The sequence below is a fragment of the Dermochelys coriacea genome, chromosome 10 (assembly GCF_009764565.3).
Source record: "Dermochelys coriacea isolate rDerCor1 chromosome 10, rDerCor1.pri.v4, whole genome shotgun sequence".
NCBI lineage: Eukaryota > Metazoa > Chordata > Testudines > Dermochelyidae > Dermochelys > Dermochelys coriacea.
Genome location: NC_050077.1, coordinates 58198882 through 58223969, shown reverse-complemented (window position 1 = coordinate 58223969; position 25088 = coordinate 58198882). Strand labels below are relative to the sequence as shown.

The window sequence follows — 25088 nt, the reverse complement described above, 5'->3', positions numbered from 1 at the left end:
GAAATGTCTCAGACTCTAAAATAAACATATCTTGCAGCTGGGCAGTTTTCAGTTTCCTGTTACTTTTGCTTGTGCTCACTGAACTTCCGCTTTCCTCTCTCTTCACAAGAAATTTTTTTAGAATTAGAGACAAAACCAAGAGGAAACCTTTGCAACCCTTCCTCCCAGAAGAATGTATTTTTTGGTAATCCTGTTTTTTCTAGGACAAATTACTGGTATGTTTCCTATTAAGAAAAAAATTGCTCATTTCTATGCATATCTCACTTTCTTAATTCTTAAGAGTATTTTGTATCAAGTTCATTTTCTGGGATGTTTAATCTGAACACATACTGAAGTGTAGCATAAATATGAAATTTTAAGAATTAGAGTTGGTTTAAGTTTGGCTAAGAATATATTGTATTATGAAGAAAATCACTGACTAGCAAGTAGAACATAAGGAAATAATAAGGCCTGAAGGAATGGAGTAGGGAGGATGCCTCTGACAGGGTTGACTGCGGATGATTTTAAATAAGGCAAAGAGAATCTGTTTTAAAAGAAGTCAGCCTGGACCTTTCCACCCCACATACAGTATGATCTTAAAAGTAAAGTATGTGTGAACTCAAGTGCAATGAAAAAGCTGTTGGACAGTAGGGTGGAGAAGAAAAGATAAGGAGCAAAGATCTTGGGAGAAAGCAGATTATAAATCTTATCTGGATTAAAACTGAAAATAAGGGTGAACTATCTCAAATTAGCCATTAGCTAATGTGATAACTGGCTATGGCATCATTTGTTTTTTGAAGGGTATAAAAAGAGTTATGAATTTGAGGTTTCTTTCATGCTTGTGAACACCAGGACTAGATGGTTTTCCTTAGGTCTGGCCTATTTGAAAATATACTGGTCGCATGGTTATGAATACTTTGTTACTGTATTGGGTGTAGTGACTGTTTATTTTAAGGCTGACAGGCATGTTGAGAGGCAGGTTAAAATACTCTTTGGCCTTTGGATTTGAAGGAAAAGGAATTTATGGTTAAATTAGTGTCTGGTGGTCTCCCATATTAATATTAATTATTTCTAATATTATAAATCAAGAATTATTCCTGATTGCAAGCTATATTTAAAAATGTTTTAAAAGGTTATTTTCTCAACCAATAAATGGACTAGGAAGTGGAGAGAGGCATTAGAGATGTCTGGAAAGTGCATTTGTGTGAAATACAGAGGGGAGGGTTATGGGAATGTTTCAAAAGTGCACATAGCTGGTGGCAAAGTTAACTGGGAGTGGGGAATTTTTACTGGTGTAGTACTTCATAGAATATTGCACTAAGCGAAACTGAGTCACTTGTTAGGGAAGCCATTTTCTCTATATTTGGGGTCAGATCTTGCCTCCCTTACTCAGAAGGAGTAGCAATTTACTTGCTACTCCCAGGAATAAGGGTCACTGAGTCTGGCCCTCAGTGAGCTCTCATAGTGCTAACATATTACACGTCACCAATTTCCGTTTTGCTAAGGAAATTTTCAAAGAGAGAGTTAGAAGTTGCATTCAGCTCTCTCTTTATTTATTTATTTATTTATTTATTTAATTTAATTTAATATGGGCTCAAACCTGCTACTGGTGAAATCAAAGAGTCCCATAGACTTCCAAGGGAGCAGGACTGGGTCTTAAAAATGTACACAGAAGTTCTGAATGTGACTGTGACTAGTGGTTCCTTTTTGTACCCAAAAATAAAAAAAAAAATTCCCTCCAGCTGTATGTGCATAACTGAGCTTCAAACACAGCTGATCAGGAGAAAAAAGATATATTAACTGTCCACCTCTAATTTTGCTTTTGAAAGTATACATGGGATATATTATATATCATGTGTACACAGCTGATAGTAAAACCGTGTAATGTTGGAAAAGTTTCTAGTCAGAACCAGTTTTGTAGATTGTCCTAAGGTGGAGGTAGAATCATCAAAGCAAACAGCTCTGGTCTTGTCCCTTAACAGTTCTCAAGCGATTGCATGCACGTGGCTGTCTTGAGCCATTGTTCTCTTCTTATTGAGTATGTTTCCTAACTGCGCCCTTATTAAGCTAAATGAATACTTTCATACAATAAACACCCCAATAACCAGTTCAAGATACAGCATCAATAAAATATCATAGGGCAGGATCAAATCAATCATACCCCGATTGGCTAAATCTACCCCAGAAGATCCAACAGAAGCTATTTTAAGTAATTTTCTTAGATCTTTGTGGCAAGGACTCTCCTATGAAAGGGAACTGCTTTATAAGGGGGGAAAAGTCCCATTGGGGCACCATCCTGTTGTGGGAGGCAGAGAATAGACCCTGAAAAGTCCATCTGCCCTTCACTCTGTTCAGAAAGAGCACAATAGAACAGGTTGGAAGGCTCATGGTCTATTGAAGGCAGAGTCTGTCACAGAGTCTGCTCATGGCTGAAGGATTCTGGGGAGACAGAGGGATGCAGGGCCTGTTGCAGCTTTTGTAGTTTGGACAAGTATTGATACTTCTAGATTCCATGGCTGGCAAAACGTCCTCAACTTCGCTGGTCAAAATTTGATAAAATTCAAAATCTGATAAAATTTTACATCAAAATTTTGAATTTCAATGGATAAACTGGAAATAAAATGTTATGAATATTTTCACAACATTCTAATCAAAACATGAAATTTCAATGAAAAAAAGTGGAATATATTTCCCTATCTTTCAACCAGCTCTGGTATTAACCCCAATTTATTCAGTACTGTATTTAAAAAGCTGTGAAAATAAAAAAGCTAAAATGTTTTGTCTATTTACTTACCATCATCTATGCTTATTTTAATAGTTCTAAGTATGTTTAATTTTTTTGCAGCAGACCAGCTGGAGGAGCTCATACACTGTTTTTTGTTGCATTTCACCAAAATAGCTATATTTTATAATAACTCTAAAATTTAGGAAAGAGGATTGGAGGCATAATCGTGATGACAATGTCTCTTAGACACATGCCTCATAAAGCCTTTGTAATTCACATGTAGGTCCCAATTCTGTAATCAGTAATGGCATGTGAGTAACTTTATGCATGTGAATAGTCCCATTGAATTTTGGAACTGTTCATGTGCACAAACGTTCTCAGGATCAGGGACTTAATCTTTATGTAGTTTAGTAAAAATTAACTAACAAGGGCCAGATTTTCCAAGTGAAAACTGCAGTTTTGTGCCATGGCTGCTTGTGATTGGCCATTGGCCAAGGGAATAAATAAATATGGCAATCATTAGTACAAAAATACATATTTGTATCCTCTTTTTTCTTCTTTTGAACTCTCTTTGGTGTCATTCTCATGGTTAGAAATGGCCACAAAAACACCCTTTAAAACAAAGCCAATGTCAAGTCTTAAGCTATGTAATTTGATCTGCATTTACTATGATCTGTGCAATATTCTGCTCATTCCCCAAGGTCCAAGTATAAAATTCCAGATCTGTGTTCTTAGTGCTAGATCCTACAAAGTTCTGTGGGTGTCATAGGAAGTACTCAGAGCACTGAGCTTCTGCTAATGGCAAAGGGAGGATGTTCAGTGTCGGGGCCTTATTCCTTCACCCAGTTACTTCCCCGGTCTTTCTCACATGAACAGAGAGCAACAATACCCGAAGTCCAAAGGTGCAAACAATTGGATGTTTATTGGGGTGAACTTCCAGCAAGCATGATTCCAGTTTCCTTCCTTAGTGTCCCCCTTCCCAGCTCTGACACCACAGAGCCTTACACCTCTGTCCCTGTTCCCATTCCTGTCCTTAGCCAAACATGATTCCAATTTCCCCACCCCCATTCCCTGTTCCCATTTCCCCTTACCGACACACCCACCCACTTCCTGATTGACTGCAGACTATATAGTAAAACTTGCAAAAAGAAAAGGAGTACTTGTGGCACCTTAGAGACTAACAAATTTATTAGAGCATAAGCTTTCCGTGAGCTACAGCTCACTTCATCGGATGCATTTGGTGGAAAAAACAGAGGGGAGATTGATATACACACACAGAGAACATGAAACAATGGGTTTATCATACACACTGTAAGGAGAGTGATCACTTAAGATAAGCCATCACCAGCAGCAGGGGGGGGAAAGGAGGAAAACCTTTCATGGTGACAAACAAGGTAGGCTATTTCCAGCAGTTAACAAGAATATCTGAGGAACAGTGGGGGGTGGGGTGGGGGGGGGGAGAAATAACATGGGGAAATAGAAAAGGAGTACTTGTGGCACCTTAGAGACTAACAAATTTATTAGAGCATAAGCTTTCGTGAGCTACAGCTCACTTCATCGGATGCATTTTAGTTTTACTTTGTGTAATGACTCATCCATTCCCAGTCTCTATTCAAGCCTAAGTTAATTGTATCCAGTTTGCAAATTAATTCCAATTCAGCAGTCTCTCGTTGGAGTCTGTTTTTGAAGCTTTTTAGTTGAAGGATAGCCACTCTTAGGTCTGTAATCGAGTGACCAGAGAGATTAAAGTGTTCTCCAACTGGTTTTTGAAAGTTATAATTCTTGACATCTGATTTGTGTCCATTCATTCTCACGAAAGCTTATGCTCTAATAAATTTGTTATTCTCTAAGGTGCCACAAGTACTCCTTTTCTTTTTGCGAATACAGACTAACATGGCTGCTACTCTGAAACCTGTCATAGTAAAACTTGAGTTCTGCTTAGCTATACCTTAACCAATCATTTTACTGAAATTTAACTAACCAATCCTAACATATCATAACATGATTATTTAACCAATTATATCCCACCACCTTAATTAGTTTACACCCAACAAAATTAATTATACAGCAGACAGAAACAATCACAGAACCAGACAGAGATTATACAGACAAACAATGGCAAAATGGGAACTATAATTACAAAACAATACAGAAGTGAGGATTTCACATCCCAGCTATTGATAAGTGAGTTCTTGCCAGATAGGATGCTATCAAATTAAGTTTCCTTTTACATCTTCTAGGCACTTCCCTTTCTCTGGAGGCACTATCAGGGCAGGATTGTATTCCTAACAGCCCAATAGCACCTTATTTCAATGTGACTAGTTTGGAATGTGAGGAGGTGACCGGTTGCTTCCCAGCTTATGGCTGCCTCTGTTGCTTAGCCAAAAGCCTTAGCCTAAGAACAGGGCATCAGACTGTCACAGTAAGAGAAGGACCTTACACTGGCAGACAGTGATTTTGATTCTTTCTTTTATACCTCTAACTAGCCAAGTGATAAGAATACACCGAAATTCTTAGAGTATAGGCCTTTACAGACAGGTCAGAATATCTATATCCTAACATTCAGCATGACCCACGAGGAACACAGCAGCATCCCAGAAGCACACAAGCTCGCAGGATTGGGCTCTTAATGATGCATATAATACTGTAAAGAAAGTGCTGCAGGTTATTTGTAAAATAATTTCTGAATCATTTTGCATCATTTTTAACAGGTGAGACTTTCTTTCATCATTATGAAAACGGAAATTTCACACTCATATGCAATGAAACAGTGGCTAATGGGAAGAAGGAAACAGTTTGGTACAATACTGGAGAAACTCTGGAACAATTCAAAGAAATCAACTGCAGTAATCAATGGGCAGAAGTAATGAACATGCCAAGAAAAGGCTGTGGTAACACAAAGTGTATAAACCAATTACCAAATTCTGCTTCCAAAGGTGGTGGGGTATTTGCATGTGAACAATTTACAAATACTGGCACATCACAGACTTACCCACTTTTTACCAATGTGACTCACTGCAGACATTATAACTTTTTTATTGTGGTGATAATAAACATGACTGCAGGTGAGTGCATTTCTTTGGGGAGGAGGGAGGAGGGAAGGGTTTATTTTTATCAATACATTCTAGAGCTGAGAGGTCAAAAAGAGAGTTAATGAGTTTAAAAGGAGCTTATTTAGAGAATTCAGGACTGAGAACCAGATTCTGCCCCTTTTACTTAGAGTGAATAATACAATTCCCCACCAGTGTTCTCTTGACTTAAATAAGGAATACTTATGGAGGAGGTGTTATGAGTGAGGGTGACTGAATTTGGCTTTGAATGAATTAGGCAGCTGAACTAGGCTGAGTAAAGTGGTGAACAAAAGTGGAGATTGTTAAAAAAGAAAATAAATTAAAACAAATATCTGGCGAGTGATCATTGAAAATCCGCACTTTTTGCCATACTAAGTCTACTTACCCTGTTGTTTAGATGCATTCCAATTCAAAGGCCTACTCATGATGTCTTTATTCAGTTTTTGCTCATCCCTTTTTTGGGTAAATCCCTACTGATTTTAGCAGAATAAGTTGCTCTTCACTTCCCCTTAGAAACACACTTTTCGTAGTGTATCTGGTATAGTTTACCTGCCACCTTTCTACTTTAAAGTTGGTAGGGGAAGGGATCCTTGTACATGGAAGGTTGTGGGACTACACTGATTCATGCAAGCTGAGGATCTGGCTCACAAATTATAAAACATTAATGCCCAGGTTTCTGCCTTGCTCTTTGAATTTCTGCCCCTAGAGTGAGATTCTCAACCATGCTCTGGCTGGGTAAAGTGGCTAACAGTCTCTAAAATGAGCATCTGGTCTGGGTAGAATTCCCCCTTGGCACAGAAACTAAGGAAGACAGCAGCAGACTGTCCTTTCAGCAACACTCTTGCAAATCCTGACATAGCAGGTATGGGCTTGGGGGCAGGCTGCAGAATGCAGCACTGATTAAATTCAGGGCATTTGTTCCACAGGACTGCCTAAATTGTACTGGGTGCTGCTTAAAGCCAACTTAGCCCCCCTCTGCCTGGGTTGTGAATTTTGTTCTGGGTGTCTAGAGACACAGCACAGAATCTTACCTCTAGTGTTTTAAGCTTTCAATTGATCGTACTCACAAAATTGGTTTTGTTCCTATTTTGCACATACAAACAACTATTTATGCAGAGAAGGCACCTAAGAACCAAATTTGTGTATGCAAATATTTGTCGAGCACCCATAACAGGTATATGCTAAATGTTGTGTCTGCAATTTGGAATCTGGTTTAAGGGTAGTTGAAAATTTGACCTTGTAAATGCTGCAGAATCTCACTCTACAGCCCATTGTTGTTTTTAAATATGTTCATATTAAAAACCACTGTTCTCTGAATGTCCTGTTTAATATTTAATCTTTATTAGCTGTTTCACAGTTTCACATTTTTTCAGCCATTTGTCTAATAATATATCTTGTGATACTATCAGCACTTAGGCCAGGGAAGACCCTGAACCAGGCAGCAGAAGTGACAACATATGTTTATTGCAGCATGAGAATGTGTTTTCCCAGATGTTATCATAAAATTATAGATGTGTTGGACTGAAGGGCCCTCAATAGATCATCTAGTTCAGTCCTCTGCTCTCAAGACACAACTAAGAATAACTAGACCATTCCTGACAGGTGTTCGTCTAGCCTGTTCTTAAAAACCTCCAAAGATGGAGATACCACAGCCTCCCTTGACAATTTGTTCCAGTGCTTAACTATCCAGACAATTAAGAAGTTTTTCCTAATGTCCAACCTAAACCACCCTTGCTTCTTGTGTTATCCTCAGAGGTTAAGGAGAAAAACTTTTCAGCCTCCTCCTTGTAATAACCTTTTATGTACTTGAAAACAGTTATGTCCCCTCTTAGTCTTCTCTTCTTCAGAATAAACAAACCCAATTTTTTCAATCTTCCCTCATAGATCATGTTTTCTAGACCTTTAATCATTTTGTTACTCTTCTCTGGACTTTCTCCAATTTGTCCATATCTTTCCTGAAATGTGGCACCCAGAACTGGACACAATATTTCAGTTGATGCCTTATCAGTGCAGAATAGAGTGGAAGAATAACTTCATGTGTTCCTAAGTCTCAGAGGTTTTCTCAGTGAAACTGGACATATATCTGTAGGAGGAGTAGCATAGTTAGTACCTCTAAGAACATGCCCCACTTTTTTGGTGCCAGTAGACAACTGGTCCAGCCGATGAATTATTATTTTGATAACCACCGATGGACTGAACATGCTGATAACCTTCTGTGCAAAGCTGAGCACCTTCATCTTCAGTGGAATGTGCAGGTACTGGCAACTTTGCAGAAGGTAGTCAGACCTCACAGGATCGGGCCCCAAGTAGCTATTTAAAATAGCTGACTTCTAGCCATAGTACAGTAGGTATTTGCGCCTGTTAATGTAAAAATTCCCTGTAAAGTGTTCATTAAAATAAAACACCCTCCCCCACCTCCTTTTCAAAGGCAAAGCATGTTATAACAGGTTGCAGTGCATGTTTGTCACATCTTTTGTGTTTGTTTCATTCTGTATTGCAGATAATGAGACTTTTGAGAACATTCATGCAAAATCACACGATAATCGTTTAGCAGAAGAAGAAAGTAACATCACTCTGTCTTGTGAATTTAAAATGAAGCGCTCAGGACAACCATTTGTTATATATTGGATCAAATATACAGAAACAAGCAAATGCCTGTCTTCTGTTCAGAGAGAGCAAGTTACTTCTAATTTCTCGTATAATACACTTTGCTGTATTGATGAGATGATCAAAGGACGACTATTGAACTATACAAGCTTAGATACAAACAAGATACGTGTAGTCCATAATATTACCATCTTGAATGTTGTTTACTCTGACAGTGGAACTTATTTATGTGTTGTAAATGCCTGGTCAAATGGTAAACATGTGTGGAAGATTGCAAATAACCTTTCTATAGAAGTGAGGACTCAAGCCATTCCATGTAAGTTATAAGTTTTATAGTTGGGGTTGGTACCAGAGTTGCTTATAATTTTGCCAAACTTTTGCTATTTGGGATAAAATTTTCCATGCTGGGAAAATTCAGCGAAAATGGTTCAGCCATTTTTGAGAACAACCCATGGAAAAATGTGCTGTTTTGCCCAAGTTTAAAATTCTGGTGACATTTTCTTTGAAAGATCTAGTGCCCCATGCTTTGGAATAGGGACTTGACATTTGGCAGGAGAGCAGCCTTCATGTTAGCAGTGTACCTTTTACCATCCTCATGAAAGTCTGCCCAAATTTGGCCAAGTTATAAGCCTCTAAAAATCACAGTGCACAGATACTCAGTAAAGACTTCTTAGATTTCAGCCACTAAATTCCCCAATGCTCCAGCCCAGTGCTGAGTGGGACTTTCCCTGCAATTGCAGGTCTGGGCTGCTGTGAGCCATGCTGTATCCAGTTCCAAGCAATTGAACTGAGACTGAACTTCTGTGCTGTCAGTGACATCCCTGCTGGGCCCAGGCTTCAATGGAGTAGAAGGAATGAAGAGAAGATAGAAGCTAGACAGCCAGTTGCGGGAGGGTGGAAAGATCAGAGTGTGAGAAGGAGTTTGGTGGGGGAGACTGAATGCAGGAGACTAGTGGATGGGGCAGCAGAAGAGGGAAACTGGGACTAGGAGCTGGGGTGTGGGAGACTGGGACTGAGAGCTGGAGACAGAAATGTGTGTGTGTGTGTGGTTGGGGGAGAAGGACACTAGAAGCCAGTAGGTGAGGGGAGACTGAGATCAGATGAGGAACTGGGAAGAGACTGGGATTGGCTGGGCAAAGTGCCTGGACTGAGAAGCAGTGAGATGGAGGAGGAGGAAAGGGGAGGGGCAGAGATCTGATGAGCCAGGATGTGTGTGTGTGTGTGGGGGAGAAGTGGGAATGGCTGAGCAAAAAATAGTGGGTTAAGGAGCTCGGATGGGGTGGGGAAAGTGCTGCGATTAGACAAGGAGCCCAGAGAGGGAGAATGGGACTGGGAACCAGTGGGGACGGAGAAGATGAGTGCGGGAGGGGGAGACTGGAGGGAAGCATTGGGAAGAGAGACAGGTTGGATGAGAAGCTGGAAGAGGGAAGAAAAGGGAATTGCTTGGCAAAAAGGCTGGACCTGGGAGTGAAGGGGAGATTGGGGCTGGGATTGGAAGTTTGGAGGGGGTGAGACAAGGAGATTGGGATGGGGATGAGAAGTCTGGGGAGTGGTGACTGCAATTAGGGGAGGCAAGGAGAACAGGGCTGGGATGGGGAAGAGACAGGACTGGGACAAGGACAGGTTTGAGAGGATGGGGCAAAAGGGGTCATGCTGGGAGGGAACTGGTCAGAAGAGTCCATGCCTTCTAGAGCCATCCCCTACAGAGCCTGGCATGGAAATCAAGATTCCCGAGTCTCACCATTCCTCTGCTGTTAGCAAATATCTGTGAAATTCACAGGGAAAGTGTCATGTCCCCCTCTAGCGCTGATCCACATGACAACCTACTACTACTACTACTACCTACTGTTATCGGTGACAAAGTTAGCTTACATGGCATAGGTCTTTGTGGTGGATCTAAATGTCCCAACCTGTCGATGACCCAGTGGGTATCAATATTATGTCAAATAATAGAATTTCTGTTTTTTCAGTTTGCTTTCTTAAGAAAGCAGTAAATTACCCCCTGACCCCACACACATTAAAAGAGCATTAAGGTTGCAAACCAAGCACTCCAAAGTTGGGAGATGCCAGTACTAAGGTTGCTGACTTGAGACCCTGGGATCTGATTTGCAGAAGTGCTGAGCACTAGCAGCTGCAGCTTCAGTCAGTGAGAGTGAATATATAAAATGCTATAGAAGGCTAAATTCTATGAAATAGCAGGTCCTAGGCATCTCAAATGGGAGATGGAAAATTAGTGGATTTTTAGACCCTAATCTCTCTGACCTCAGTTCCCCATTTGTCCAAAGGAGTTTACAGTCTAGGTTTCATTTTTTTAAATAGATTCATAGATTCATAGATACTAAGGTCAGAAGGGACCATTCTGATCATCTAGTCCGACCTCCTGCACAGCGCAGGCCACAGAATCTCACCCACGCACTCCTATGAAAAACCTCACCCATGTCTGAGCTATTGAAGTCCTTAAATCATGGTTCAAAGACTTCAAGGAGCAGAGAAGCCTCCCTCAAGTCAACCATGCCCCATGCTACAGAGGAAGGCAAAAAACCTCCAGGGCCTCTCCAATCTGCCCTGGAGGAAAATTCCTTCCCGACCCCAAATATGGCAATCAGCTAAACCCTGAGCATATGGGCAAGATTCACCAGCCAGATACCCAGGAAAGAATTTTCTATAGTAACTCAGATCCCATCCATCTAATATCCCATCTCAGGGGATTTGGCCTATTTACCCTGAATATTTAAAGATCAATTACTTACCAAAATCCCATGATCCCATCATACCATCTCCTCCCTAAACTTATCGAGTAGAATCTTAAAACCAGATAGATCTTTTGCCCCCACTGCTTCCCTTGGAAGGTTATTCCAAAACTTCACTCCTCTGATGATTAAAAACCTTCGTCTGATTTCAAGTCTAAACTTCCTGGTGGCCAGTTTATACCCATTTGTTCTTGTGTCCACATTGGTGCTGATCTTAAATAATTCCTCTCCCTCTCCTATATTTATCCCGCTGATATATTTATAGAGAGCAATCATATCTCCCCTCAACCTTCTTTTAGTTAGGCTAAACAAGCCAAGCTCCTTAAGTCTCCTTTCATAAGACAAGTTTTCCATTCCTCGGATCATCCTAGTAGCCCTTCTCTGTACCTGCTCCAGTTTGAATTCATCCTTTTTAAACATGGGAGACCAGAACTGCACACAGTATTCTAGGGGAGGTCTCACCAGTGCCTTGTATAACGGTACTAAAACCTCCTTATCCCTACTGGAAATGCCTCTCCTGATGCATCCCAAAACCGCATTAGCTTTTTTCACAGCCATATCACATTGGCAGCTCATAGTCATCCTATGATCAACCAATACTCCAAGGTCCTTCTCCTCTTCCGTTACTTCTAATTGATGCGTCCCCAACTTATAGCTAAAATTCTTGTTATTAATCCCTAAATGCATAACCTTACACTTCTCACTATTAAATTTCATCCTATTACTATTACTCCAGTTTACAAGGTAATCCAGATCCTCCTGTATAATATCCCGATCCTTCTCCGAATTGGCAATACTTCCCAGCTTTGTATCATCTGCAAACTTTATTAGCACACTCCCACTTTTTGTGCCAAGGTCAGTAATAAAAAGATTAAATAAGATTGGTCCCAAAACCGATCCCTGAGGAACTCCACTGGTAACCTCCCTCCAACCTGACAGTTCGCCTTTCAGTAGGACCCGTTGCAGTCTCCCCTTTAACCAATTCCTTATCCACCTTTTGATGTTCATATTGATCCCCATCTTCTCCAATTTAACTAATAATTCCCCATGTGGCACGGTATCAAATGCCTTACTGAAATCTAGGTAAATTAGATCCACTGCATTTCCTTTATCTAAAAAGTCTGTTACTTTTTCAAAAAAGGAGATTAGGTTGGTTTGGAACGATCTACCTTTTGTAAAACCATGTTGTATTTTGTCCCATTTACCATTGACTTCAATGTCCTTAACTAATTTTTCCTTCAAAATTTTTTCCAGGACCTTGCATACTACAGATGTCAAACTAACTGGCCTGTAGTTACCCGGATCACTTTTTTTTCCTTTCTTAAAAATAGGAACTATATTAGCAATTCTCCAATCATTCGGTACTATTCCTGAGTTTACAGATTCATTAAAAATTCTTGCTAATGGGCTTGCAATTTCAGGTGCCAATTCCTTTAATATTCTTGGATGAAGATTATCTGGGCCCCCCGATTTAGTCCCATTAAGCTGTTTCAGTTTCGCTTCTACCTCTGATATGGTAATATCTACCTCTATATCCTCCTTCCCATTTGTCATGTTACCATTATCCCCAAGATCCTCTTTAGCCTTATTAAAGACTGAGGCAAAGTATTTGTTTAGATATTGGGCCATGCCTAGATTATCTTTAACCTCCACTCCATCCTCAGTGTTAAGCGGCCCCACTTCTTCCTTCTTAGTTTTCTTCTTATTTATATGGCTATAGAACCTTTTACTATTGGTTTTAATTCCCTTTGCAAGGTCCAACTTGACTCGACTTTTAGCCCGTCTCACTTTATCCCTACATGTTCTGACCTCAATTAGTTAGCTTTCCTTCCTGATCCCTCCCATCTTCCACTCCCTGTATTCTTTCTGCTTCTTCTTAATCACCTCTCTAAGATGCTTGCTCATCCAGCTTGGTCTACAACTCCTTCCTATGAATTTTTTCCCCTTTCTTGGGATACAGGCTTCCGATAGCTTCTGCAGTTTTGATTTAAAGTAATCCCAGGCCTCCTCTACCTTTAGATCCATAAATTCTTCAGTCCAATCCACTTCCCTAATTAATTTCCTTAATTTTTGAAAGTCAGCCCTTTTGAAATCAAAATCCCTAGTTGCAGATTTATTTTTGTTAATCCTTCCATTTAGTTTGAACTGAATTAGCTCATGATCACTTGAGCCAAGATTGTCCCCTACAACCATTTCTTCTATGAGGTCCTCGCTACTCACCAAAATTAAATCTAAAATGGCATCCCCTCTAGTCGGTTCAGCAACTACTTGATGAAGGAATCCATCAGCTATCGCATCTAGGAAAATCTGAGCCCTATTATTATTACTAGCACTGGTCCTCCAGTCTATATCTGGGAAGTTAAAGTCTCCCATGATCATGCAGTTTCCATTAGTATTTACTTTATTAAAGACATTAAAAAGGGATCTATCCATATCCAAATTAGATCCCGGAGGTCTATAGCACACCCCAAGCACTATCGTAGGAGAGGCTTTACTAGTTTTCTTCCCCAATGTAATTTTTGCCCAGACGGACTCTGTCTTATCCATTGCATCGCTTCTTATTTCTTTACATTCTACCTCATCATTGATATACAATGCTACTCCACCCCCTTTACCTTTGTTTCTGTCTTTCCTAAAGAGCACATACCCTTCAATACCTGTAGTCCAGTCATGACTACTATTCCACCATGTTTCTGTTATCCCTATAATATCTGGTTTCACTTCCTGCACCAGTAGCTCTAGTTCCTCCATTTTGTTACCTAGACTCCTCGCATTGGTGTACAAACATCTTAATTTTTGCTGTTTGGACTCACTCACATTTTGTACCCTATTAGGCACAGTCATTCTACAGCCAGTATAACCTATTAGACTAGTATCCACACCGCCCTCGCTCCTTATATACATTCTCCTACCCACGGCTGTATCCTTTCTTACTTCATCTTCTTCCCTCTCAATGCTAAAATCTGGCGTGGAGATTTTCTGGACATCTCCCATCCATCTCCCCCCAATTCCTAGTTTAAAGCTCTCTTTATCAGTTGTGCCAGCCTCGATCCTAGAAGTCTATTTCCTTCCCTATTCAGATGAAGTCCATCCCGAGAGAACTGACCTCTGTCCGTGAATGCCTCCCAGTGGCCATACATCCCAAAGCCCTCCTTATAGCACCACTGCCTAAGCCATCTGTTGACAGTCATAATCTTGTCAGACCTTTGTTGCCCTTCTCTAGGAACAGGAAGGATCCCGCTAAAGATCACCTGAGCCTCAATTTCCTTAAGCGTCTTCCCCAGCCTAGCATAGTCTCCCTTAATACTTTCCAGCGAGAATCTAGCCGTATCATTTGTTCCCACATGAAGGATAATTAGGGGATTCTTTCCCGCTCCCTTTAGGATCCTTTTCAACCTCAGGTCTACATCCCATACCTTAGCACCCGGAAGACAGCACACCCTTCTATTCTCAGGATCAGCTCTAGTTACAGGCCTGTCTATTCTTCTCAATAAAGAGTCCCCGATCACATAGACCTGCCTTTTCCTGGTGACAGTGCTATTCTCCAGTCTCTCCCCTGTTCCCTCTGGCTGCAAGTTCTTTCCATTCCTATTTTCCCTTACAATCTTCTTCAACCCATCCTGTATCCTCCTGGGGCTCATATTTGGTGTAGTCTCCCTTGACTCTTCCCCTTTTTCTATAGGACTAGCCTCTCTTCTCTTCTTCCTTACCCTTCCACCTTCAACAAGTACCTGCTGAGCCCCTTCTTCATTTTCCAACTCTGCAAACCTGTTCCTAAGCTCTATTTCTCCTTCACTAGCCCGTCTTTTTCTCTGCCTGGTTCTTTGAGTCTCATGTTTCCACTGACCACTTTCCTCATCCAGTCTCTCCTCAAAATTCCCCAGCCCTGCTTCCATCTGTGAGTCTGTGCTTTTCCCTTCAGATACCTCATATCTTTGCTCCATCATCTGCTCAAACCCCTTCCTAAACTCAACCAGACTTTCCACCTGCATCTCCAAACCTCGGATCTTTTCCTCCATCAGCTCTATCAGACGACATTTCATGCAGAAAAAACTCTTACCGGTTCCCCCCTCCAGGATCATGTACATACCACAGCTTCCACATCCAGTCATCCTCAATGTGTCTTTCACTACCGGAGTCACTCCCACAGCTGCCTCTGTATCTGTCATCTCCTTCCCACCTAAATCCTGTTAATCTGGGAAACACAAGCCACACCAAAAAGACCACACCCCGCCCCAGCAAAAGCAAACCCCAAACAAGCACCACAATCCAAACTCCCCTTGCAAACTCCCACTCAAACTCCCCTGTTTAGAGCTCTGTTTGCTAGCTCCTGTGCCGCTATAAAAGTTATAAATAACTTGGTTTGAGGGATTAATCTGATTAACTGTAGGAACAAATGACAGTATTTCAAGGTCTTACCACCGGCTTGTGCCAGCATAACACATAGCCAGAGATCATGAAATCTTAGCCCCGTTAAGTTAACGGTAAACATCCCATTGACTTCAATGGAGATAGGATGTCACCCCTAATTGCTATAGGGCAAAATCAAGGTCAGGTTTGCACAGCAGTAAAGAGATGTAAGGAATACCATGGATTGCAGTGTGGGGACGACAGAAGGCTCTGTGGAGCATCTATACTCACCCCGCCCCTGCCCCTGGTTGCCTCTCCATAAGCAGGTGAATGAAAATGGGCAGAGAATGGACAGATTCTTGGCTTTGCCTCCCCAATACATTGGCTAGCTATATTAGACATTGAACTGTAAGAAATACACTGCACCAGGTGTACACTAAGTGCAGGGGTGGGGGAAGACCTGGAGGCAGACTGTGGCTTTTTCAGGGCTCATGGCAAAACACAGTTGAGTCCAACATTTGTACCTGCAAATGCCTGTGGACACAAAAATGGAGGACAGTTTTAAGCCCCTTTAAAAATGTGAACCTCAATATTTGTGCTTTACAGTTGTGCTGCATTAACCCATTAAAATACTACAGTATTCTTCAGTAATGTCACAAGACACTGCAGTATTGCTACTGTAACATATTGTGTTGCATCATTACAGTAGTATATTGCAATAGTTTCTCATAAGAAAACTTGATTTCTGTAAACTAATTTATCTGCTGTTTTTATTACCAATCCTAGCATACTGTATTGTGGAACCATCCACATTAATGGGTTGCTGAATGTGTATTATCCACATAGTAGTTAAACGTTTTTTGATCACTTGAAAAGCACTATCCGTATAATGGAGGTGATGGTAAAGTGTTTTTCCTACTATCTAGTTAAATTTTTCAAGATTAACCCTGGTCCTCTCTTTAGCCTTTGCTTCCGTGCTGTTGTATGCCACCACTGGATTGATCGTAGGGATTATCATCATCAGTGGGATAGCATGGTTGATCTATAAAAAGAAAACCAAATCAAAAGGTAGGAAAAGTAAAATTAGTAAGTAAGATCTGCAGGAATATTTTAACCATTGAAACTTTACAGTGTGTTTTATTTATCTGTTACAGGAAAGCCATCTGCACAACTTCCCAGGTACGGCCTTGAATGGACATTAAAAATGATACTAATATTTCATTAGTTAAGTGTTTTTTCCAAACGATAATGACTAAATAGATTCTTCCCTTATCTTCTTATTTTAGAGCTCAGGCTCCTCTTGAAATTCCAGGAGATGAATGTGAGCATTAAGTTTTTGATAAACCTTTTTGAAGTGATTGTCTACTTAGCACATTTTGAGAATTGTGTACTATAGATTTCTTAGAGCAGGGGTGGCCAACCTGAACCTGAGAAGGAGCCAGAATTTACCAATGTACATTGCCAAAGAGCCACAGTAATATGTCAGCAGCCCCCCAACCCCCGCTCCCAGCGCCTCCCACCCACCAGCAGCCCTGCTGATCAGTGCCTCCCACTCTCTCCCCACACCCCGATCAGCTGTTTCGTGGTGTGCAGGAGGTTCGGGGGAAAGGGGGAGGAGCGAGGGCATGGCAGGCTCAGGGGTGGAGTGGAGGCAGGGCCTGTGGCAGAGCCAGGGGTTGAGCAGTGAGCACCCCCCGGCACATTGGAAAGTTGGCGCCTGTAGCTCCAGCCACGGAGTCAGTGCCTATACAAGGCGCCACATATTAACTTCCGAAGAGCCACACGTGGCTCCGGAGCCAAAGTTTGGCCACCCCTGTCTTAGACTATCTGGGCACAGTTTTACATTTTTAAACTTCAAATAATGCCAATGCTTTTTTTGACAAGTAACTTTTTGTTAATCAAATTAGTTTTGGTTAAGTAGACAGTTGTTCTTTAGGGAGGATGGTCTTGCAGTTAAGGCACTGGAATAGGATATGGGTCATCTGAGTTAAATTCTTGGATCTCTCACATACATCCTGTCCCTATGACCTTGGGCAAGTTACAGAATCTCTCAATGCTTCAGTTTCTCCTCAGTAAAATGAATATAACAATTCTTCTTGCTCTTTCTGGGGTGCAAAGATGGAGTCATGTGTTCTCAGTGTTTGTATGTTGTGACAAAATAGTGCTGGGTCCATAGAAGAATCTAGCAGCTAAGTGATTCGGAATCATTTTCCTAGCTACTTGAGGTGGGGTACAGTAGACAGTAAACAACACAGGTCTTAATTCTGGGCTGAATAGAATGGAGTCAAATTCCATTATTTGGAGGTAAGAGAGAAGAATTTATTTAACATCATTTTCAAAGGGAGATAATTATTACTTAATTTAGTTGATTTATTTTAGTTGATGTATTTTAATTCTGTGAGATTCATAAACTCTTTGATGCAGAGTACTTGTTTTACAGGTTCCCCATATGCAATGAGCAGCAGCAAAGACTCGCAAAGAAATGAAGTGTTGTATTCACTTGCAACAAGCCCATATAAGGACCCAAATGCAGCCAATTGTACGGTGGATAACACTGCAGCATCTGGCAAGGGGTCAGGAGATGAAATACATACAGTTTATGCAGTGGTGCAACAATAGCTGTTCCTGTAAGTGACTTGTAAGAGGAAGTGTTGTTTTTGACAAATGACATTGCAAATACTACCACCCAGATTAGTCATACTAGTATAACTAATAGGAGGCTATATGAGTACAGTAACTCCTCACTTAACATTGTAGTTATGTTCCTGAAACATGTTACTTTAAGTGAAAAAATGTTAAGCGAATCCAATTTCCCCAGAAGAATTAATGTAAATGGGGGTGGGGTTAAGTTCCAGGGAATCTTTTTTCACCAGACAAGAGACACTCACTCACTCACTCACTCTCTTCCCCCCCCGTATAAGTTTTAAACAAACAATTTAATACTGAACACAGCAATGATGATTGTGAAGCTTGGTTGAGGTGGTGGAGTCAGAGGGTAGAAGAGGGTGGGATATTTCCTAAGGAATGCCTTACTGCTAAATGATGAACTAGCACTCGGCTGAGCCCTCACACTCTACAAGGCAGCACGAATGGAGGGAGGAGACGCAGCATGGAAGAGAGATACAGAGACAGACACCGTGTGTGTGTGTGTGTGTGTGAGGGAGAGAGAGAGAGATGCGCACTGCCCCTTTAAGTATGCTGACCCCACTCTAAGTACACTGCCTTTTTAAGTCGATCAGCAAGTTGAGACAGTAGCTGCTGTCTGCAAGCTCCCTCCGTCCTGAGACTTGTTGTGTGTAACTGACACCTGAGAGGAAAATTAGTGAGAGATTGTTATTCAGAAGGTATAATAAATGCTGAAATATGACTTTCTCTAAAACCATATTTAAAAGTTCTCTACTGACCATGAAATTGTTTTTCTTTTAAAGGAGCTGGAGAACGGAAGTTGGTTTGAAAATGACTATCAACTTTTGGCTGATTTTTGGGGAAAAAATCCAGCATTTTAGCCTTGACTACCCAATTTTGACTATTCAGTGAGCTATCTTACAAAATATAATGGGGCAGATCCTCTGCTGATATAAATTCTCATAGCTCCATTACGAAGCTATGACAGTTTGCACCAGACGAACATAGGAATTGTCACACTCAGACCATTGGTTCATTTAATTCAGAATCCTGTCTCCAGCAGTGGCCTTCACCAGATGTGTCAGAAGTAGATGCATGAATCCCCATAATGGACAGTTGTGGCACAACTTGCTCACAGGGGAAGTTTCTTCTCAACACCTATCAGCTAGAGGTTGGCTATGCTCTGAAGTAAGAGTGTTTTATAGCCCTCATACATCTTATCCTATCTAATGTAACGTTATCCTTTGTGTATGAAAACCTTTATAAATGAATGATTGCTTTAGGAACAAAGATCTTTATTTTCCTCCAGTTTTACATTGGTGTAATTCTGTTGGCTCCACTGGAGATACTCCTGCTTTACATTGGTGTAAGTGAGCAGAGGATCAGAAGCTTAGGGCATGGCTACACTGGAAACTTCAAAGCGCTGTCGCGGGAGCTCTACTGGTAATCCAACTCCACGAGGGGACTAGCTCCGAGCACTGGGAGCAGCCTGTTTACACTAGTGCTTTAAAGCGCTCTGACTTTCTGTGTACACCCCTGAGCCAGCAAGTTAGAGCGCTATAAAATGTAAATGTAGCCAAGCCCTGAGACACTCAGGTGTGATTACTAGAGCAGGCAGAATCAATTAAGGACACTGTTAGCCCCTACATAAGTTTTTCTTCTTTAAAACAGCCACATTGGATATAATGGGGCCCTTTATGTATTCCCAGAAAAGGTACAGCACAAACCATGTTCCAGGAATCAGGACCTGCAGCAGAGCCACTCTCCTAGTAACCTAACAAAAACAGCTGGCTTGTAGTTGGCTGCCTGATTGACTGTACTGCCTAATTGGTTTGAAGAGTCAGCAGCCCAGCACTTAAGCCCAGCAGCAGTTCAGTGTCTCTTCAAAGCATTTACTCATGGCTGAGCTAGCTCCTATGTGTGCTTGTTCTAGCCTTGCCCCACTTCAGGTAACCTGTTTCTGACCCTCGGATCTGATTCCTAATTTCAGTTCTGGCACCTAGCCTCTGACTGTGGCTCTGACCCTGGGCTCTGGTGCCTGGATCAACCACTTGGCGTGATTGCCCATGTCCTGGCCACTGACACCATGGCAGTGCCAGTATCCTCACGTAAGCCTTTTTAGCCATCACAAAGATAAGAGGAACCTCTGCTAGGATGTGAGAATAGTTATATCTCTGTGCAAATTTAAATATTCAGTCCACTGGAATTTCCATATTCTCCATTTACTTTCCCCGCCCACCTTACAAGCTTGACACTGAGTGAAGTGATCCTCTTTCAAGAGTCTGTTGGCTCCATTCTGGATGCTCAAATGGGATCACTCCAAGGGGTTGAGTATGATGTCTTTGCAGGGGTGCTGGAACAACTTATATAGTAGAGGGGCTGAGAGCCATTTAACCAAACTGTAAACCCTGTATATAACGGAAACTACTTCAAGCCAGTTGGTGTGGCATACCCCTAGTTCCAGTGTTCCAGGTCCAGGTAGGGTGACCTGATAGCAAGTGGGAAAAATTGGGACACTTTTTTGGGAAGGGGGGCGTATAGTTGCCTGTATAAGAAAAATCCCCGAATATCAGGATGTCTGGTCACCCTAGGTATAGAGAACTTGGGGCCTGAACTTGGACATGGTGCATTGCATGGCTACAAGCTCACCCAGATGTCTTTGATGGTGCATTCTGGAATAAAATAGGCTGTGACTCACAAGTCTCATGTTAGACTTTAAACAGGCTTTGGATTTGTAATGATTTTGTCACTACCAATGTGAGCTGGATTATTCTACATACCATGTTTGTGAAAACTAGTATTTCTTTGTATCTTACCTTTGTTTTCCTTTACATAAAGGGCACTACACAGGCTACTGAGCTATAAAAGCTATACACACCAAGGGACTCTAATGATATTGTGCTAACCACATGAGGGAAGGCTGAGTAGCTTATGCTGTGATAAGAACCCAGAAGTGTGTATGTAATTTTTAGCTTTATTCACCAACTTCCTGTCTTGTGCTTCTTACCTAGATGAAGGATATTAACATGAATATCATGGCTTTTTCTAAAAAAATCATATATAAAATATCTTCCCTTCTGCAATTTTATAAAAAAAATTCTGAAAGAAAGAAAAGTAAACCAGAGGAAAACTTTACGTGGTTTTTCTAACTTCCAGTTTGCTTTTGAAACAACTGTTAATAGTTTGTATTTGGTGACACGGTAAATTGGTCAAACATCATAGACTGAAATTAGTCCAAATCCAAATGGTTAATACTATAAAACAGTGGTGGGAAACCTGTGGTCCATCAGTATAATCTGCTGGTGGGCTGAGAGACAGTGTTTACATTGACCATCCTCGGGCATGGCCGCCTGCAACTCCCAGTGGCTGCAGTTTGTCGTTTCTGGCCAATGAGAGCTTCAGGAAGGGGTGTGGGCCGCAGGGACTTGCTGTTTGCTGCTTTCCGCAGCTCCCATTAGCCAGGAACAGCGAACCACGGCCACTCGGAGCTGCGGGCGGCCATGCCTGCAGACAGTCAATGTAAACACTAATGGCCCTCCAGTAGATTGCCCTGATGGACCGCAGGTTGCCCACCACTGCCATAAAAGGTGACTGGCATTTTTCTTGTGTTCAAAGAATCATATCCAACTGTCACTGAAGTCAGTAAAAGACCTCCTTTGACTGTAATGAGAACTGGATCAGACCCTAAATGAAGACGGATTGTATTGATTTGATGTCACAGTCTTGCAATAAAGCTTTCTGATGGTATCATAGCTACAAGATAGGCATTCATTTTGCTGGCTGGCATTGGGATTTTTGCTACATCCATTAGGAATAATACAATAGACTCAATACGTTAAGTAGAATAGAACATGATACGCATTTTTATGCCTCTGATTTTAATTTCCATATTGTACCATTTTTTTTCTTGTTTATTTTAGCCTTCGTATATGCGATATCAGCGAATTGCAAGTGGGCTTATAAAAGCCATGGAACGATGGTAATATGTAATATTACAGATAAAGCTTTGAAAAAATTGCAAATAAACTAGCTTAAAAGTATTGATGTTAATGTGTTTCAAGTTGCTGGCAAGTAAATGTTAAGTGAATCCAGGTACATGTTATTGTGGACAATATTAATATTCATTCACTTCACAAAGGGCCTGTGAGAGTTAATCAATTCATCATCTTACTGGGCTTTGGATATGTAAAGTCTATAGCAGGGTCTCAAACTCAATTTACCTTAGGGCCAGTGCCAGTCCTCCCAGAAGGCCAATAATGTTATTGAAGATGGTGGTCACACCACCTCCTAGACTGTTTCCCACCCCTTTCCCTTATTCCCTTGGCCTCATGCTGCCCTGGCTGACTCTGCCTGGCAACTAATGATGCTACCCACATGCATGAGTCTGCCCAGCAACTAGTGATGGTTTCAGAGTAGCAGCTGTTAGTCTGTATTCGCAAAAAGAAAAGGAGTACTTGTGGCACTTTAGAGACTAACAAATTTATCTCTGTCCCTCTCCCCCAGCCAATGGGAGCTGTGGTGGGCGGCACCTGTAGCAGACAGCTGGCAGCATGGGCCTCTCCTCCATGGCTCCACCAGCAACAGCAGGGATAGGGAACCGCCTGCAGGGAGCCGAGCTGCCCAAGGTGAATGACATTTTGCAGAGTGCAACCCCTGGGAGGATCCTGGGAGCAGCAGGATGGAGCAATGTTGGGGGGAGGGGCATGTGAATCTCTCATGCCCGCTCTCCTCCCTCCCCTGGCAGCCACAAGGGCCAGCTGAAAGAACTTTTTAAAAGTTTCCCCGGGCCGCAGTGGGGAGGTTCTCGGGCTACAGATGATCCATGGGCCGGGACTTTGAGACCCCAGGTCTATAGCCCCAATCCTGCTTATACTTAAGCACATGCTTAACTTTAAGCAAGTTAGCTTCATTCAAGGGAAAGGGACTATTTATAAGGTGTGAAATTCAGCATATTCTTAAGTGTTCACAGGATCGGGGCTTATGTAGGTGCAAGGTTATTATAATGTAAAATAAAAGGGAATGTAGGGCCCTACAAGACCTCACAAGAAGCATAGCCCCACCAGTTACATGGCATCCTGGGCTGTCCATGTCCATGGAAGAGTGGGAGAGAATTTCCAAATGTGCTTATTTCAGTCATATATTGTAATGGACTTCCTCTCTCTGGCTGGCTGGGTGGCAGGTGGGTGTGGTTTGAGAAAAGCTGGTAGATTGGTAATTTAAACAAAGTGGTTTTGGGGGGGGGAGGGGCTGCCTCTTGTCAGCTCCAGGCAGGCAGTAGATGCAATGTGAGGGCTCTAGCTGCGTTAAAGTTTGTTTGGAGTTTTAGAAAGCATGGTCCTGCTTCATTCTTTCAGCTATTCCTGCTGCTACAGTGTTATGAGGTGGAATTTCTCAATAGACCAAAGGAACCAATTCTTCACTCTCAAATATTTTTTAGAATTATGATTTTCATATGAATGAAAATTCAAAGTTAAGACTGAAGCATCATCCTTGAACTTCTCTGTGCTCACATATTGTGCAGCTGCCAGAGAGTGAATTCTTGGGTCAACTGAATTTACTTGTTTTGCCAAAGAAGTTTTGCCATCAGTGGAGCTAGGATTTCACCTACAGCTTTTGTAAAATCGCCCACTGGTACTTCAGACCTTTGCATACTTTGGCATAATAAGTGAAGGGCAAATTGACATATTCTAGTCAAATGTCCTTGCTGTTTTTGGTTACAACATTAAGGCAATGTAACAATTTTTGTACTTAGTTACTAAAATAACTATGTACCCTGGCCTAATGGCACAAGATCAATTTTATAACCTCACTAATAAAAACACACTGTGCTTACAGTAGAGGACATATTCTACATTGATTGAAGTGTTTAAGTCCAATAATCTGGATGAACTCTTCTGGGTAACAGAATTTCATTTTGCATTTCCAAATAATTTGTGGTGATCTTCTGACAAAGTCCTAAAGCGAAAGCAACATCAAGTAATCTGAAATGCCTAGACTAAAACTACATTATGAACATATTCAACAAACAAAATTGATATCATCTATGTATGTAGTAGAATTGAACAAAGATAGGAGGATTTCCAGAGTACGTAGTAAAAATATCTAACTATTGGAACAGTCAAATAATTATTAGCTGTAGGCAAATTGTTGTGGTTATAATAGGCCAGATATCAGAACTGGGTATCTGGTCCTATTTCTTTCTCTTTACTCCAAGCTCTTAATAATGATGTGCCACCTGGAAGAGATTAAGAATTTTTTTGTTAAATATTTTTAACAGCTCGTATTTCTTTGAAAGCCTGAAGTAGATTTATCTCATCACCAGAAAATATGTATCATGTTTACCGGTGGCTAGAGGTTATGGCAAGGTAGGCAATAAATATGTTATACAAAGTATGTTATACATGGTGTACAGAATTTTAAAATCATATAGTAATTGTAAGGAATATTATCTGTTCAGAAAATTAAAGCAAATTTGATTTAATGCCAATGAAAATGTCCTATATTTATAAAAGGAAAAAGCATAAAAACACAAAAGAAAAATCAAATGTTTAATTTGGCCTATAAAGTAAATCTTGTATGCAGTGGTGTTGTAGCTGGGTTGGTCCTAGGATATTAGAGAGACAAGATGGGTGAAGTAATGTCTTTCATTGGACCAGAAGTTGGTCCAATGATAGATATTACCTTACTTACTCACCTTGTCTCTCTAAAGTAAATCTTGGCATTTTACAAGAAATATGGTCATAGCTCTGTGAAAATGAAAAATTATACCTGAATTAAATGACATACAAACAAGAAGAAATGTGTTGCCCATAATTCTGATCCTAATCCTATAAAGTACTGCGTACCCTGAAGTTCTCTTGAAGTATATGAGCAAACTCTCATGTCATTAGGTAAGGTCACAATGCTCTGCAGTATGGTGCTAGCAAACCGACGAGTTCATAGGCTCTTAAGAAGCATTCTGACAAACCATTGTGAGGCACT

General features: G+C 41.2%; 1 protein-coding gene across 3 annotated transcripts; it reads left to right on the top strand.

The window, feature by feature from the left end:
• Positions 1–64: 64 nt before the first annotated feature.
• On the top strand, positions 65–24594 carry LOC119863090. 3 transcript variants are annotated; one of them, XR_006274702.1, is made up of 9 exons: positions 65–215; positions 5416–5769; positions 8276–8698; positions 16446–16550; positions 16637–16661; positions 16769–16803; positions 17923–18109; positions 18911–20762; positions 22768–24594. XR_006274702.1 is itself a non-coding variant. In XM_043493689.1 (7 exons), exons 1-7 carry the CDS (start codon positions 173–175, stop codon positions 18099–18101), a joined length of 1164 nt encoding a protein of 387 aa, XP_043349624.1. In that variant the 5' UTR covers positions 65–172; the 3' UTR covers positions 18102–18390. The 3 variants fall into 3 exon arrangements, 2 of the variants coding, with proteins under 2 accessions (XP_043349624.1, XP_043349625.1); XM_043493689.1 differs by lacking the exons at positions 18911–20762; positions 22768–24594 and having other exon boundaries at positions 17923–18390; XM_043493690.1 differs by lacking the exons at positions 5416–5769; positions 18911–20762; positions 22768–24594 and having other exon boundaries at positions 66–215; positions 17923–18390.
• Positions 24595–25088: the final 494 nt, after the last annotated feature.